This window comes from Agelaius phoeniceus, chromosome 12, assembly GCF_051311805.1.
Source record: "Agelaius phoeniceus isolate bAgePho1 chromosome 12, bAgePho1.hap1, whole genome shotgun sequence".
Classification (NCBI taxonomy): Eukaryota; Metazoa; Chordata; class Aves; order Passeriformes; family Icteridae; genus Agelaius; species Agelaius phoeniceus.
Genome location: NC_135276.1, coordinates 11,043,139 through 11,060,790, shown reverse-complemented (window position 1 = coordinate 11,060,790; position 17,652 = coordinate 11,043,139). Strand labels below are relative to the sequence as shown.

General features: G+C 37.8%; 1 protein-coding gene across 2 annotated transcripts in view; it reads left to right on the top strand.

Moving 5' to 3' along the window:
- Nucleotides 1–17,652, top strand: part of TOX3 (TOX high mobility group box family member 3) — a 74,834-nt gene that overhangs the window by 36,577 nt on the left and 20,605 nt on the right. Inside the window, exons 2-3 of one of the 2 annotated variants that reach the window (XM_077184949.1) lie at nucleotides 12,962–13,027; nucleotides 16,966–17,217. In XM_077184949.1, coding sequence (XP_077041064.1) covers nucleotides 12,962–13,027; nucleotides 16,966–17,217 — 318 coding nt within the window. Of the gene's footprint in view, nucleotides 1–12,961; nucleotides 13,028–16,962; nucleotides 17,218–17,652 lie in introns of both variants that reach the window. The other variant, XM_054640880.2, reaches the window with a different exon arrangement.

Below are 17,652 nucleotides of genomic sequence, written 5' to 3'. Positions count from 1 at the left end.
GTATTTGACACCTCACTTCTTCCATTAAAATATGTTTATTGTTCTTCACCAGTTTTGAAAATACAGTTGAGCAACTTTGCTTTGATTACCAAAGGAAATCTCTTTCACTGGAAAACTGCTGTAATTCCAAGGCAGATCAGGCAAGCAATTACAGGCAAAAACCATTAGTGTGAGGATGGCTTTGTTTTGGGATTTTCTAAATCTAAAATCCCTGTACAATTATTATCAGAAACTGTTCTAGATGTTTGTACAAATGAAGAGAAAGCAATTATTTAAAATACATTTTATTTTTAACTGACACATTAGTTATTTTTTCCATCCTTTGTTAGTATTCTCCTCTTTTGGTAGCAAAACTCTGCCAGAACACCACGAGCTTTTAACCTGTTCCTGCCTTCTCCATTACATTAACACTAATACTGCAGCATTTCCCAATTCAGGTAGAAAAAGTGACTGAGAAACTTCATGGTAGAGCAAAATCACCCCAGTTTGGCAGGTGATGAGCAACCAGTTGAATGGATTTCCTGTGATTTGTTCTCTCTGTGAACAGGCAGAGCCATTTGCATGCTTTGTGCTCCCTTGCATGGTTTTGCATCCTTTCATTGGCTCACTAGAAATGAAATGGATGTGGGATTTGAAGTTCTGAACCTTCACACAGCTCTGATATCACAGAAGCACCACAATGTCTGTGTTGTAAAACCTGGCTGAAGTTATTATGTGATCCAAAATATAATGTAGTAATGAACCAGCTGTAGCCCTGAGTGTTTGGGAAACAAAACCCTGAATATACAGGATTTTGTGAGAGTGCTCTGACTCCAGGACTCACTTCTAGTGCCCAAAGATTTCTGATCTCTGGGGAATTTTCCATTCTAAAAGTGGGATGGAATAGTAGGGTTCAAGATATAAAATAAAATTGAGAGAACTCCCAATAGTTTGCACTTAGTTGTGTCAGGCATCTGCCTGCCAGAAGCATGTGGTTATGGTGCAAAGTATTACTTGGTTCTGTCAGAGTGGTTTCTGTATCAAAAATACTCTCTCAGAGGCTCCCAAAGAAATGGTTTTGGTAGAGCTCAGGTCATGGCATCAGCTGACAAGGAAAAAGGTGCTACATGTATATAAGCTTGTGACTTTTCTGATTTGACATCCAGTTATCAACCTGGCTTGGAATTAACAGGTATCCCTAGGAATATGTTGCATAGTTTCTAACATTTAGACAAAGAAAGTTCATGAAGAGATTACAGCTTTTACACATCTACTGATTATGATTACAATTCATGCATCTACTTTGAATTCATGCTAAAGCTACATCTGATCATTTTAAATTCAACTAAGAAGTGTTCAACTTCTTGCACATCTTTGATATGAATAGCATGAGACTGAATTATCTCAGTCCACTAAAGTAGGAGAATATATTCAGAGTGTGAGTTGTGAGCTGTGGAACAGCTTGGCAGCAGAAATGCCACTAGGATCTGGTGTCTCTCATACTTCAAGAAAAGAAATGCAAGAATTTGCATGTATCAAAGCTTGTGCTTGCTTACATCAAGACATGAAGGGCAGTACTTGACTGTTCAAGTGAGCTTTTATTACCATTTTTAGTTTTATATTTAAAAACTTTGGTTTTTCTATGGCATCTGAAAATTATGAGAAGGAATTACTGGTGTGCTTTTTAATATGCACTTAATTCTAACACTAATTACTCATTAGTGTTTTGACACACCAATGTTGAAGATCACCTGAAGACTTGAGAGCCTGGTTTTGTGATGGTGCCAGGCATTTCCAGCCCTGCATGTGTGAGATGCTTTATAGAGGATCTCCATATTTTAACATCTGGATTTTCCTAATATAAAGGTTTGACTGTAACTTTATTCATTTCATTTGTCATAAATGGAATTTGCTGTGTACCCTTTGTGTGTCCTCAACTCTCAGCTGAACCTCAGGGGGTGCAATCAATATCAGAAGTAATTTCTGTGCCCACTTTCAAGAAGAAACACAGTGACCCAATTAAGTGAAGAAAATTCTACACTGTAGTAATGGATGAAAATGCAATTAAAGTAGGTTACTCACCTACAAAATAAAGTTTCTGCTGCCCAAAATGTTGCCTTTAGGTTGGAATGAAACAGTGGGAAGCTAAAGATAGATAAATTAAGCCTGATTAGTCTCTGTGGCATAAATTAGGAATACAAACCACCATGAGGGATTATTCCACTCTTAAATTTCATTCTTCTGTACTGTTATTTCGGAGTGTTGCATCCAATTCCATCTTGAATGTTTAAATAAAGTCAGGTGCTGCTGAAGACTCTCCAGAGGCCTCCCTGCTGTGGGACTTGTAATGATGCCCCAACTAAAAATAGTGGAGAAATCCTCCAGGTTTCAGGTTGATGTGAAATAAAGGAACAGGAGGAAGTGATGTGTTACGTGCCTGTTTACAAAATACATCTGTGATCTGTGTTGTACTAACACATGTAAGATTTCCAAACTGAAAAATGTCATCACCTGAGGAATATTTGAGGGTGACTGACACCAGCTCTAGTGCTGGGGCATTTCTGAGTGGCTTTCCCCAGTTTCTCCTTGGAGTATGTTTAATAAGAGTAGTTACATCCCACAGGCTGTCTTTGCAATAAACTTGCTTTATACAGCCTTGCACATGGTGAAGTAGTGTTCATGGAGACTTTAAAAAATGCTGTTTATCTGTTGGTTATGATTAGTGCCTCTAAAGTGGAAAGTATTTAATTTCATTAAGAAATGCAGGAACTCATGGTGTCAACATGGCTGAGAGTTGAGATATTTAAGATTTTATGCATGTACTGATTTTAGACTGAAAGTATCTTGACTGATCCTCCGTTATGATTATTATAAAATGTCTACATCTGCTTCATCCTTTCTCTATCAATTTTACATTTAAAACTTGATATAATTTGCTAGTGTAGTAGAGCTGATTCACAGTCTAGAATGGAATTTACAATTTTCACTGAAGTGAGTGAAATTTGATATAAGATTGTAAGAAAAGCTCCTTACAGCCCCAATTGCAGTATAATCACATCACTTTAAATTCGTGTGCGAAAATGTTACAGTAATCTTGAATGTAGTGATGTAAAAGTATTTCTTGGGATCCTAAGTATAAAATGCTGTCATTATGCTAAGAAATGCTTAGGTTCAATGCTTAGACAGTTTATATAAAATAAAGGGGGGGTAGACATGATTAACAGCTTGATTGTATGAATTTAATGCCTCAAAGAGGGAAGTGAACCAGAAATGTTCACATGGCAAAACCAGTTCAGTGTTTATGCATTTACCTCCTGGAAAAACCCAACCAAACAAAACTCCCTGTGGGAATATCCCTTGCAGCAGCTGAACTGCTGGGGGTAAAGGTGTGCTCGGAGGTTGGGAGGGGAGTTGGGGCTCCATGTCACCAGGGTTCCGTGTCACAACCTCTGTGGGACCAGATAGGAGGGGCAGCCCCACCATCAGGGCCACAGACTTGGTTTGGGTCCTTTTTTAAAATTGTTTTGTGGGTGTGGAGGCCATTCTGAGAAGCTGTCCATCTTCCATTTGGTACATGGAGCAAAGAGCCATTTCCATCTCCTCACAGGACCATGGAAAAGCTCAGTTATGCTTTAGCTTTGCGTTGTTCTTTAGAGCAGCTGTGTAAAAAGAGCATATTGTAACTGCCATATGTCCTCAGATGTCATCAGAAATGAAATCTTCTTTCTGTAGAATTTCAGCTGTTTAGAGTAATGGAAAATACATACATCAAATGGGTGACGTGAAAACTGCATGTGTGAGAAGTCCTTTGCTCGTGTGGAATCAAAATTGCCACAAAGTTGTAGAAAAATACATAAAAACAGGAGCAATATAAGTAAGTTCTTTTTCAATTTTAGCAATATTTCCCTTCCATGACATTTATGCCTAATCTGGTTTATTGTAGCAACAAGTATGTGCTCATGAGAGTGGTTGGGAAAATAATTTTGTAGTTCATCACTGCAAACACATGTAGGTTAGAAAGCAAAGCAAGAAAACACATTCTTTAAATTCTTTAAATATTCATATATTTTTTAACAAAGACTTAAACTACAGTGGCCTCTCCTTGGCTTTATAACTGAATGTCTTAACATCTGGTATCTTTCTGTGTTTCAGGCTTCAGGCAACAACAGGGTGTGATAATAGGGAATGTACTTCAGAACTATGGGAAGTAACATCTGTAGATCTTGTAAGGTTTTTATAATGTGAAACCCAGTGGGTTGGTCTCAGTTTGATATTTGTATTATCCTTGTACAGAGGAGAAGTAGTCTTAGCATATGTAGGAAGACACAGAGGTACACCCAGAATCTATGTTTGAGTCTCCATTTTATTACCTTTGAATGCAGAGCTGCACAGACTGTGGACAGACATTTTTGTCTACAAAGAGTCAAAATAGGAAACTGAAACTCTTTGAACATGCAACAGCAAAATTATTGGTATGTTTGTCTTGGAGAACATCAAGAACTATCAAGATTCAGATTAATTTTATAACACCTTAATCTTATATAAATATTAAGACCAGGACTGGTCTTTAAACCATTTTTAAATATGCATCCACTGAAATATGGAATAAGTAGCATTAAAAGTCTGGCATATATTGAATTGCCTTGACTGTCAGTCAGTAGAATAATACTGTGCATATTCATACAAAGTTACTTCTTGCATATAAAAACATTTATAGAATGTGTCCTTCTTAAGAGATCTGGAAATGTCTAACATGAGACCATTAAATATTCCTTTCTCTACTGTTCCTAAGGCTTGTTCAGTATCACACTTTGCAAAATATTATTCAGTTACAGCTTTTGGCTGTGGAATTCACTGAAGGAGTTCATATTAAAGCGTTTGGCTGGAATCACAGAGATTAAGTCAGTGCTTTTTATTGTTATTGTCAAAGTTTTTATTTGCTGGCTGAAAGCTTTTAAAGTAACTTCAAGTGTTTCCATTCTAATTGCTTTCCAAAAATTTTAAATCTGTACTATTTGCAAACAGTGTGTCTGATGGATATTGAGACTATATAAAAATATATAAATGTCTATTTTTCTTTCAGATCTCAGTCAAGTATTTTATCCCGCTGAGAATTTTTTTGGCTCTAAGCAGAGTTCGAGAATGTATTTATGTACATATATATGCAGGCATAGCCTCACTTATATAAGGATATATATAATAATTAGTGTGGCAGATGTTTGAGACTCAAAAATTGGAATCGAAATGGTCCCCTGAATTAAAAGCTTAAAGATTTTAAATATCAAAAGACCATCACATGTATGATTCTACACATATTTATGAACAGATTCAATAATTAATGAACCACTAATGAGATGATTCATTTTCCTAAAATTCAGGATTGAGAATGTGACAGCAAAGATGGGTACTTCATACTTGAAACTTTTGTGCTCCTGTCTGTTGGCTTTTTGATCATCAGTGATGTGGTTGTAAGCAAATGCAGCTTTCTGGCATGAAATCCCCTATAGGAATTCCTGTGGTTCTCTACAGGGCCTGCATTCCCTCAGGTCATTGCATTATCCAGATGTGGTGGGATAGAGGATCCTGATGGGGAAGAAATGGAGAGAATTAACTGCTGTGCCACAGGTTCTGGTGGCCAAAGTCACCAAGGATGACACTTCCTGGGTGGCTCTTCACAAGTCCATGAAGACAAGTCCTAGCAGACTTCTAGGCAGAACCTAGCAGGAAATTATCCCTCTTCCAGAAGACATGAACTACTGAAAATAAGAAAACACTCTAATCTGTCTCAGAAAGCAGATTACTACTGTACTATTCTATAAAAATAACTAATCTTAAATTTGTTCTGAAATTATGAACAGAAAGTCCCAAGTATAAACTTGGCATCTATAGTACATGTTACCTAGTGGACCAGTATTTCACAAAAGTGTTCCAAAATGGTGTCTCTTGCTGACAGAAGCACTGTCCCTACCCTTGTGTGTACACACACAGAGCAGTTTGCTCTTAGATGAACTGGGATACCTTTTGTGCTTACTGACATGCTCAGAGGCTGACCCAAATGTCTTCTGCCTGCATCTGGTCCAGCTCTCCATCTCCTTCATGCTCAGTGACTCAACCCATACCCTCCTAGAGCTGCCTGTTGTCTGTGGTGAATCGTTGGCATCTGCCAGAGGAGTGAGTCCCAATATTTCTGTGGGTACTGATGTAGTGTCAACATCAAGGCTACCATTTTGCATTCATCCTGAGGTAAAATTTCTTCTTCATTTGCAAGGGTTAAAACAATGCTTCATTCACTCACAATGATATGAATACCTAACGACGTTGCTGGTGTGGCACCTCTCAACATTCCGCCTCATTTTTTCTAGCAGCAAAATCAAAATAGAATACTTGTATTTCATAGAGGAATATGGATACCATCTACTGCTTCTGAAACCTTGAAACTTGTATGAACGACTTGCTCTTCCACAAAATAACTCCCTGCTCCTCCTGTGAACACATAATAACTTAGGAGTAAAGCCTCTACAGAGATTAGCTGGATATCCATCTAGAACAGAAAGGATTGGAGAATTCTTGTGGTTTTTTTATGTTCATTGAGAAAATAAATTGTGTTTTCTGATGAGAATACCCTCAGTATTTAATTTAATACATCTAGTGAGGACACTGCTGTTTGTAGATGGTGATAGTTAATACTATTTAAAAAAAAAATCTCCTGTCCCAGCCCTCCTCCCACTCCTTCTACTTCTGCCAGAATAATTTTAGTGTATATTGTTTTGTTTGGAATAATCAGGCTGAAGTAGCATTAGTCCAGCTTCTCATCTTTTAATTACAGACAGTTTATTGTCTATGCTGTCCCACTTTCTGCATGGTTCCCCACCAGCCAGCTAGACTTAGCAATCTCCATTAATTTAATTTGGCATTTCATTCAATCAGACAGGCTGTGAACATGATGAATTTTTTTTTTTTTAAATAACACAATGCTCATTCTTAATTGATGTCCTTATCAGACATTGTATTTTCCAGAGCTGTAATTATTGGTCAGGCAGCAAAATCAAATCTGCCCAAATGCAGTGAAGATGTTCTCTGGTGAAATTATTAAGATACAGTACTTAGACCTGCAAAGTAATTTAGTTTTGGTCTGTAATTACATCTTTTGGGATTGTTATCTTTCATTTTACTCATAAGGGTAGTGTAACCTCAGAGGAATTAATTTGCCAAATATGAAGATAAAACTGAGATTCTTGCCATAAAATATATTTGTGCTAGTTGATATTTGAAAACCACAAGTATGCTCACACCATAAAAGAATGATTTTATTAATTGCTATATTTTAAAAAATATGGGTTCTAATTTTACTGCAGAAATGCTGTGTGATCATTTTAAGGGTGCCATTTTCCATAAGCAGTAAATTGGCATCAGAAATAAGAGAATTTGGATGTGTAACTGCCTAAAATACATACACAAGAGGACATGTAGTATTGTGACAGAACTGGTTTAGAGCTTGTTCTACAGGCAGTGAGAATTTTGAATAGAAATACTATCCTGACAAACTTTAAATGTATATTTTGACTAGACATTACCTAAAAATTATGAAAAGACTGGTGATATCATGATAATTAAGTCCAAATTCTGTTTTCCAGTAAGGGTTGGGATAAGGTTTTCTTTAATTAAAAAAAAAAGGCAGTAGGGAGTGGATTCTGTCATAACTATACATTTTTTTATTTATTCTCAGATATATGCTGTATAGTCTTTCTTTGAGTATAGAATTGCAGTCATTCCTTTTAAGCAAAATTTAAGTTGATGGATTAGGTATGAGTAGACGATGAAATGTGTTTCATTCCTGTTCTGGATATATTTTAAGTTTTTCATTTGGGACATTTATTCACATTTAATAGTTTTGTTGTTATCCTGCGCTGGAATAATAATCTTTCCAATGGTTGTTCTTCCTTGAGGTTGCATTATTAAACATCAGTATTGTAAAAATAATTATTTGGCATATGTAACAAAATTGCCTGCTGAATTAAATTTTCTTTTTGAGTGTAAAAATATTATTTTTTAAACATTCCATTTTGTTCTGTTGAGATGCTCAGATAAAAGTCTATGCTCCTTTATGTGTGGTTTTATGTTGCTTATACATTTCTGTATTTGACTTGAGCAAATGAATAGTTGGATGTGAGTTCTAACATTTTCAGATTAGAATTGCACCACAAGTCAGTCAATTTAAATACAGGTTGTAAAAATACTAATGACTGAACATTTTAAGTAAAATAATTTCTCCATGAAAATCAGTAGCCAAATTCTGATTAACTTTTATAGGTTCAGAATGTTATTCTTTGTGTCCATAATAGTAACATCTTCAAATGTTATTTGCTTCAATCTTGAAGCTTTTTTAAAGTTATTATAGTTTTGTGGAGTGAAATTCTCTTCTGTCTGTTTTATCTCTTGTTATGAGGAGTCAATCACAGTTGCCAAAGAGGCCAGAGAGTGGCCACAATTCAACATTTGAGATTTTCTGAAGACTTTTTTAGTTGGAATTCAGATTCAGGGGACATTTAATCACTGATTTTTATCCCAAGCTGCCAAGGGTTTTCTGTGGCTTTCATCATACCAGAATTCTGCCTTAAAACAACTGCTCATTAGTCTCAGTTTCATAACCAACCAATTTTTAAGCTCTGGTGAGTACAAAGGGTGGTTTGAAAACGCAAATTGCATTGTGCTGTGCCAGTTCCAAGTGCCTTATCCCTTGATTACAAACAAATAGCCTAACATTTGGCCCCAGAGGTTTGGTCTAAGAACACACACTTGGTAGAAGTGTGGCAGGGATACAGTTTTTATATCCCAGTGCTGGGCAGGAGTTGATTTGGGCTTCATTAGGGCATGTGGTGAGGGAGGAGAGATGTGAATTTCCCCCTTGCATTACAAACACACAGCCTTGCTAGAGGAGCTGAGTAAGACCAGGTGTTTGGCTTCAGGTCTGGCAGTCAAAGAGAAGAGAAGAGCTTCACCAAGCTATTTTAGAATGAATGAGTTCTCTGGACATGCTTTATACAAAGTGTTAGTAAACCAAGCATCCAGTCTCATTCCAGTCCTCCTGTCTGTCCAGAGGGATTCCAGCAGTGCCAAGATTCAGGTGCCCTTCCAAAATACAAGAGCAGGCGACTGAACTGTTGTAGTTTTAATGCAGTGATTTGCATGAGGCATGGAAGCTGTGATTCACAGCAAGTTCAGAAGAGGCTTTGTTTGTGTGCAGTTCATTTCCTGAAATGGGCAGATGCCTGTGGTTTCCATGGGTTGGTGGTGGCAGTCAGCTGGGTACTCCCACTTAATGTGTTCATCAAAACTGAAGAGAGAGTTTGAACTGAAATCAAATGAAAAAAATTGTAATGTGATGGTGTGTATTGCCAAAGGAAACTGGAGACATTTTACTCTTTCCTAGTTACAGAGCAAGGGAGCTCCAACTTCTTGAAATGAAAAAGTTTAACCAAAACCTTGCTAATTGCTCTGGCAAAGTTCTTTGCAAAGCATCCATCCCAAACAGAGGCAGCTGGACTAGTGTGCCTCTTACTCTTCTTCTGTCCCAGGGACACCCAACAGGTGGGAGCCCCTGGAGTCTGCCTGGGCTGGCCAAATTGCTGGGTCTCCCCTTTAATTTGGATCCCTGCTGGCAACCATAGCAATGCTCTGAGCTGTTCATGAGGAGTCAGAGCAAGGGATCCTTAAGAAAATAAACAGAGAAAAATATTGTCTGCAACAAGAGTCTTTTCACAAAAAAATATTTTACTAAAATAGGCAAGAACACGTTGTTCTATTTAGAATGATTTATAACTGTTCCCAGCTGATCACAAAATGTTTCTAAATTAAAAGCCATTAATTATAGCCTTATATAGATACAAAGATATGCAAGAAGTGCTTTGTAATTCCAGCTCTGCACTTCAGGTGAGAGCTTTTTAAATTACTTGGACCATTGGAGCCACCTGCTTGACTAAATGCTGAGGGCCCTGTGTTTCAGTACTCATCAGTGCATTGCAGTGTTAACATTGTTACTGATTTTTCTTATTTCTCCAGGGCAAATACTAATTAATGGATACAATTCACAGCTGATTAGCTGTAGTTTCTTCAGTAATTACATTCGCAGACTAACTGTTCAGAAGAGGATTTCTAACCCAGTTCTTATTTCACTCTAAGCTTAATTTGTTTTTTGAATTGTTTAGGTCCTTAAGATAATAACCATTTTATTTTCTTTTGTTGTTATAGGTACCATTAGATAATATGGAAGTTTAATCTTAGAAATACTCACTGATAATTGTTATGTGCCTTCACTGGATTTCTAGTTCAGAGACAAAAAACAAATGTGAAGAATATTAGTTGTGATCCATCCTAACAAAAGCTGAAATATTCCAGTTTCTGACATCATTGCCTGAGTCATACACAATGGGGTCTTAAATATTATAGCCTAAGAACAGAATGACTTGAAGGATATGTACCTGTAACTTTTAGCTTTGACATTTTTTGTTACATCATTTGCTTCCACAGTCTTAATAAAATGGAAAATTAAATTGTCACTCTCCCCTTTGTTTTACTTTAATAAAACAAAAGAGAGGAAAACCACGCTGGCAATCAGAAAGCAGTAGCTGTGCTGTGAGCAATATATGTCCATCAAAACAATGTAGAATTTTACTCTTCAAGGAAAAAATCAGCCACTTTTCTGTTTTGGGGCACTGGAGCCCTTAGGATGCTAAGGTCATTAAAATAGGGTAGGGTTTGTCCTCACTTATTCATCCAGTGTTAGAGTAATCCTTGCCTAATGTACCTTTGCCCTTAGGTATCGTTTGAAAACTTGATTTCTTTTCTCTTTCTTTCTTTCTTTTTTTTTTTTTTTGTTACTGTAGAAAGAACAGCTCTATTTGAGCCATTTGAGTTTTTCATGTAAATCATTCTTAGTTTGCCACGAAGTGACATGAAAAATTCTATCCTGTCGATCGCACTGTTGAGCTGAAGAAGTGTCTTTGTGCAACAAATCCACACACACATCCCTATGTGCCAAAACAGTCATTTGAATGTGCAATTTTACTTGAATTTTTTAATCTCCAAACATGGGTGACATCTGGGCTTTTAAAAAATGGATGACATTATTTGAGTATCTGCATAGCTGGGGATAACAGAGTTTTAATAGCTATGAGGCAGCCTACATATTGTGCTAAGGCCTCTGTTGCTTAACATGTGTTATAGGTTGAAAGATTCAGAATGATAAGTACACAAATGGAATTTGTTACTTGAGAATGAGGGATCTCATTTTGTATTCCTTCCCTCCTTATGAGTGTCTTCTAATTTAGTTGATGTCCTGTTTAGTCAATCTGACAATTCATCAGGTACACAAGGCTCCAATTCTTTTGTTTTTTCCCGTTTTTTTTTTTTAATCTCCTTTTAACTTTGTCTTATTGCCAGGAATGTTTGAATTTTCAGGGAAAGAGCCTTTCTTGAAAGGATCACTGGTCCTTCCAGTGAGAAACTGGAGATTCTGAAACATTTCACTGCTAAAAGCAGTCAGGCACCTAGTGCAGCTGTAGCAAATGGAGCTGAAGCAAAGTGGTTTTCCTTTCAGGAGAGGTTCAGTTGCTCTGAAAGCACACCAGAGCTTCTTGCTTGGAAAGAGCAAGCTGTGCAAGTGCATGGTCCCCCATCCCCACACACTGGCTACAGAGCTTGTGCTGCTGTTGGGAGTGTTTGCTGTTGTGGGGCTGAGGAGGGGGTGCAGGTCCACCAAGATCTGGCAAGATAAGATAGAACAAAGCCTTCCTGAAAATATTTGTTTTATCCAACTAGAAAATGGGAGTTAATGGAGGAATTCTCAGTGTGGCTTTAGCAGCAGTGATGTGGCAGGGACTGTATGGGGGCTTTTCCTTCCCTTATCACTCTGCCTTGCTCTGTGCTCTGTGCCTGGAAGGAGCAAGGTGCACATGTGAAATCCCTGTTTTACTGTAGGTGCCTGACATGCCTGGTGTCTGTTCCTTGAAGAACTCTGGATGCCTCCCTGCTCTGGGAACATGTGCAGGGCTGGTTACCAGCCTACATGCCTTTGGAAGTGCTGTTCAAGGGCATAAGGCATGGTATTATGCTGATAATTCTCTTTCTTGTTTGTGTTCAGTCTGTAGAAGTAAAAGTACCTATCATCCTCAACCAATGTTCATACTGGAGAGCTTGGAGGAGGTGACTGGCATTGAAGGAAATTCCTTGTGATCACTGGCATGTGGAATGAGAGCTGCTCCTCAGTGGGAACGAGGGGCACTGGCCACATCTCGGGGTCTCAGTGTCAGAGTTTCTCTGATTTGCAAAATGTTCAGGTGTTAATGTTCACTGGGAGAGTGGGAGTTCCACTGGAGTGGAAGATAAACAAAGGGGGATTGTTTGGCTTTTCAATTTTGTGGAAAGAATGGGACTTCAGGAACAGCATTGCAGATTCTCATTCTTCCCCTTACTGGCCTTCAGCTCTTGGGAGCAAGGTCTGCTTGGAGTAGGAATACAGCAGCTACTCCTGGCTGCAGCACTCCTCTAGGTCAGGATCACTGGCAGAAATGTTAAAATGTGCATCAAAAAACATTTAGTAGAGTAGAAATGTCTTTCCTGGGGGCCTCTTCCTAACAGATTCTTAATCTCCAAAGCCACCTTTAGGTCTCTGGGCTGACTTTGCTGCATGGGCAAAAAAAATTGGAGAGATGCACATGAATATCTTCCTTGTAAAGATTGGGGGATGCAGAGTATGTATAATAATAATAATAATAATAATAATGATGATGATGATGATGATGATGTTGTTGTTGAATCCATTCGAGTTCTGACTTCAAAGAATATCTGCAAATACTTTTTATCTGTTTGTTGTTTTGGTTTTGTTGTTTTTGTTTTCTTCTCCCAACCTTTTCTATGCCAGTGATGGGGTAAAGAAAAGTTTATCATGGCATATATTAAATCCAAATATTTATTTTTCTTTCAGTTTGGAAACAATAACAACTACATGAACATGGCAGAGGCAAATAATGCATTTCTTGCTGCAAATGAGGTAGATGTTTTTATTTTTTATCTATGCTCATATTCTGCTGTTTGCGGTGATAATTTAACAGACTTTGAATGGATGAAGAGTGAAGTGCCGAATTTCTGTGTGTTTTATGGAGCACAAAATAAAGACTTTAATGAGAAAGAAAATAACCTGACAGCTCTCCATTACTAGTCAATTTAGCTGTCCATAAGGCTGTTACTTACATAGCATGTCAATAGAAACAAATCTGCTTTATGTATGGAAAAAATTATGAACAGAAGGAAACAAATAAAAGGCACAGTAGGTGTACACTGTGAAAGCAAGCTTAGTAATAGTCATTACTAGCTAATGTTCTAATTTTTGTTATAGATACAAATGGTTTAATTTGGGTTTTCAATACTCATATGAGATAGAAAACCAAAGCCAGCCCTGTTGCCTCAAGTGTATGTGCTACATCAAGGAATCTTTTGAATCCAGGGTCCAGAACAAACCCAGAGGCTGGGCTGGTGGAGGCTGGCTGGGTTGTGGAGATGATGCATTTGATCACTGCCTTTGAGAATCGAAACAGGAGAAAGTGTGGGAACTCCAGGCTCCATGGATCTGCTAGGTGGGGCCACATTATAACCAGTTAAAGGACAATTACCACACTAATCCTGACCCCAAGGCCAGACAGAAACTGCATTTGCTCATCCTTGAAACCCAAGCTCTTACTCCGTGCACTGTCTGGTATGTGCACAGCAATATGCAGAACAAGAAGTGTTTAGAGGGTGTGTGTCATAAATGATCTTCCCAACATGAGGAAAGGGTAGAAAACCAGGCAGCCCTGATTTTTGTGCTGTAAGCGGGGCTCAGTCACAGGTATTTCTGTGCCCTTCTAAAACAGTGACCTCAGAGAAAATAAGCAGAGAGGTGTAACAATAAATATGAAGGTTAGAATTAAGGGTAGGATTTTATGAATCATTTATACAATGGTCACCATTTCTTTTTACCCAGCAAGACTGCTTAGATAAGGGAATATTATTTGGCACTAGCTCCAGTGTTATTTGTGATAATGAACACAAACCCCATCTGTAATGACAACATGATGTTTCTTTCTGTAGAATTTCTTTCCTACATTTGAATCAAACATTGATGAAAGCTCTGCTGCCAGCAGCTGTTCAGAGACAATTTAATTCCAGCTGTGATAATTCACCGTGTCAGACATTGGCTGTTATATGTTGATACAACAGTTCTCCAGATTTGCATTTTTATCAAAAGGAACAAATGTTTTGAACATTTCAGTACAGATGGCATTTAACCATGCACACAGGTTTTTTGTTTCGTTTTTTTTTTTCTTTTTAATATATGTGTAAGATATAAATATTTGAAAAGTTAATAACTTCTAAAAATGTGATTGGTAAGATAAATCTCACAAATGTTATACCATCTTTTGGTCATAACACCACCTTTCTGCAGTCCCAAATTGCATACTATTCAGGCTCTTTTTACAGACTGAATAGCCCAGTGATTTGGATTTAAGGCTACTTCACTAAGGGGCTTGCTTTCTTCTTAGATTACATCTATTTTATTCTCAGTCTTATGTCTGTTATATGTTTGTTTTTTTGTTTTTTTTGTTTTTTTTTTTTAAGATACATACATATTTGGATAAGTTACACACTCAGAATTAAATTCAGATTTAAAAATGTTAAGGTATTCATCAATTTACTCTCCCATTTGTAGCTATAAGTATTAAGCTATAAGTATTAAGATGAATGCTACCTTTCTAAGTAAATGAATGTATTATTATCTAGCTGTGTTATATATTTCTGCAGCTGTCCTGGAATTATTCTGTTAGATGGGGAAAAAAGATCCAGTTCTTATAATAACTAATATCTCATAAATATGTCAAGTAACGAGAGGTTCAAATGTACCATAATAATACTGATTTCACTGAACCCTTTTGCTTGAACAAGGAATAAAAATATGATTAAGTGCTACTGTTCGTATTAAAGCGTGAACCTTACTTTGCAATTACTGCATTACAATGTATTTAATTATAGTGGTTTTGCATTAACATGAATGTAGCTTTCTCAGTATTATTTTGGGCCTGAGCACTGCTGAGCTAGAATCCCATTTTATTTCTGTAAATAATGCCTTAAGAGTGTAATCTTAGAGCACATTCAGGCTTAGAAGCCACACATTTGCTTTATGTTTTCTGTCTCTATGTCATGATTACTACAACTCATTTTAAAGCACCTTAAATATTTATTGAAATAATATTTCAAGTGTTAATTACAGTGGTAATGAAAACAGCCAAATGCCACATATCAAGAATGAGTGTTTATCCGTATTGTTAATGTGATATGTTAGATTTCATTAAGCAGTAATGGGGTAGCAAATGAGTCACAAATTACAGTTGCATCTGTTACTAGACCACATTAGTGCCAAAATAACTGCAAATGCAGCCATAGGGTTATGTTCATTAGCCAACCACTTCTCCTGGCCAATCCATCCTTTGTGTTTGTGAACCACGAGGTCCTTGAGAAGAAAAATTCACACCTTTTGTAATACAGCAGTGGGGAAGTCAAACATCTCCCTAATCCAGGCCCAGCCTTCCCATCCAGAATGGAGTTACAGCCTTGCAGTTGGAGGAGATGGGCACAGTCTCAGCAGACTCTGATGGTGCTGCAGACTGCAGCAATCTGGGACCCCATCATTTCTGGTGTGAGACCAATAATGACAGCTGACAGGTTCTATATGCAAGCAAAGGTTTTCCTTGTGTTTCAGTTTCCGTCTTCTCTCAAGCGGTTATTAATTTATATCATCATTAACAGTTTGAAGGATGACAATTTGCAGCAGTTAATGAGATCTTTCACTGAACTTATCATTTTTAAATTAACTGGCATTAAGTCACTCTTTCAAACAATGTAATTAATACATAAAACAATTCTCCCTTCCACCCCAACCTGAATCCTGAACTAATGCAAACAAACAAATCCCAGAGCAGCCTTGCATGTCCAGAACAAGACAAGAGTGCCTATTTTAGGCCTGCCAACTGCCCAATTTGATCAAGGCAGTCCTGATTTGGGTACATTTAAAATGGCCTAATTTCAAGCACTGCATTTCTATTATTAAGTACCAGTGGACCTGAAATAATACATGAAAGTTCATTTAACTCTCAAAAAATTTGAATAAGCGTAGCTCATTTGTTTCCCAAATAAAAGTCAGCAATGTTGAAGCCAGATACAGACTCTGAATAAAGATTATCTTTGACAGACACATGCACACGAACAAACATGCACAAACCCTGAAGATAACTGGCAGTAAATGTTTTGCTCAAGGCATCTTAACAGGTGTTTAGTTATAACAAACCTACTGTTCAAACAAAGCTGGCTTGCTTCAGAAGGCACTGGAAGCTGCTGTAATCACCCTCACGCTTTCATACATCTCTCCTCCAAATTGCAACCTGTGTTTAAAAGGCTTCACTGTATTTTGGGAATGGAAAAGAAGTAAAGAATGGTCATATTTCATGTTAGTGGATAAAAGCAAACAAAAGATGTGAAATGGGCAGTGCTGAATTCCTGTTGTGTGTGTGCTACGAAATTGTCGGTGTTTTATGAAGCGTGAGAGTAATGTAAGCTGTTTGTGCTATTTTACTAACATATCAATAAAGGGGCAGTTTGTTATTCAGCCAAATCCAATGTAGCTGATATTCGGACTAACAACAGACAGATGTTGCTAATTAAGTACACATTAAAAAACTGTTAATACTGATACTCCACTTAAGCCATATGATAATGAGACTTAAATCTTTAATCAGAATGATCCGCAGACCCATTCAGCATATGAAACTTTAAAATTTTATTGGTTATTATAGAATTTGCTTTTGAAAAAAAACTAAGATTTGGACTTCAGGTGTGGAGGTGATTGCTGAGCCCTGTGTGCCCTAACCCTGTTTGCCTTGTCCTGTCCTTTTCCAGCAGACGTTCCATACGCCGAGCCTTGGGGATGAGGAGTTTGAAATCCCACCCATTACCCCCCCGCCCGAGTCAGATCCCTCACTGGGCATGGCAGATATTCTGCTCCCCTTTCAGGGCCTTGGTGACCAGCTGCCTGCACAAGGAAATGAATTTACGCCTCAGTTTCCCCCCCAGAGCTTGGATCTTCCCTCTATCACAATATCCCGGAATCTCGTGGAGCAGGACGGGGTCATCCACAGCAATGGATTGCATATGGTAGGTCTGGTTCTTTGTGTGTTCCCATTGCCTAATGATGTCTGTCACATGTAGATCTGGGCCATCTCTCAGTTTTCATTGACCCCTCAGAAGATCTGTGTGTTTTCTTGGGTGCCTGGCCAAGGTTTTGCCAGTGTTCTGTGTCATGTTACAGGCGTGTTCTGGATGAATGATGACACGTGTTGTTACACAGCAAACAATGATTGGCTATTTCTCAGCTCCCTAAGGCAGTTGCCAAATGGTTAAGGGTTAAATACTGGTGGTTTCAGCAACATAAACACATTTGTTAATGTACAATGCTATGCTATACTGTTTGTTAGCAGATCTCTTGTGAAGAAGCGGTCAGGCTTTACGAACATAGAATTTTCATTTTTGGAATGGACTTGGAAGCCCATATCCATTGGCATCATGTGCATCCCAAGTGCTCCTAAAGTT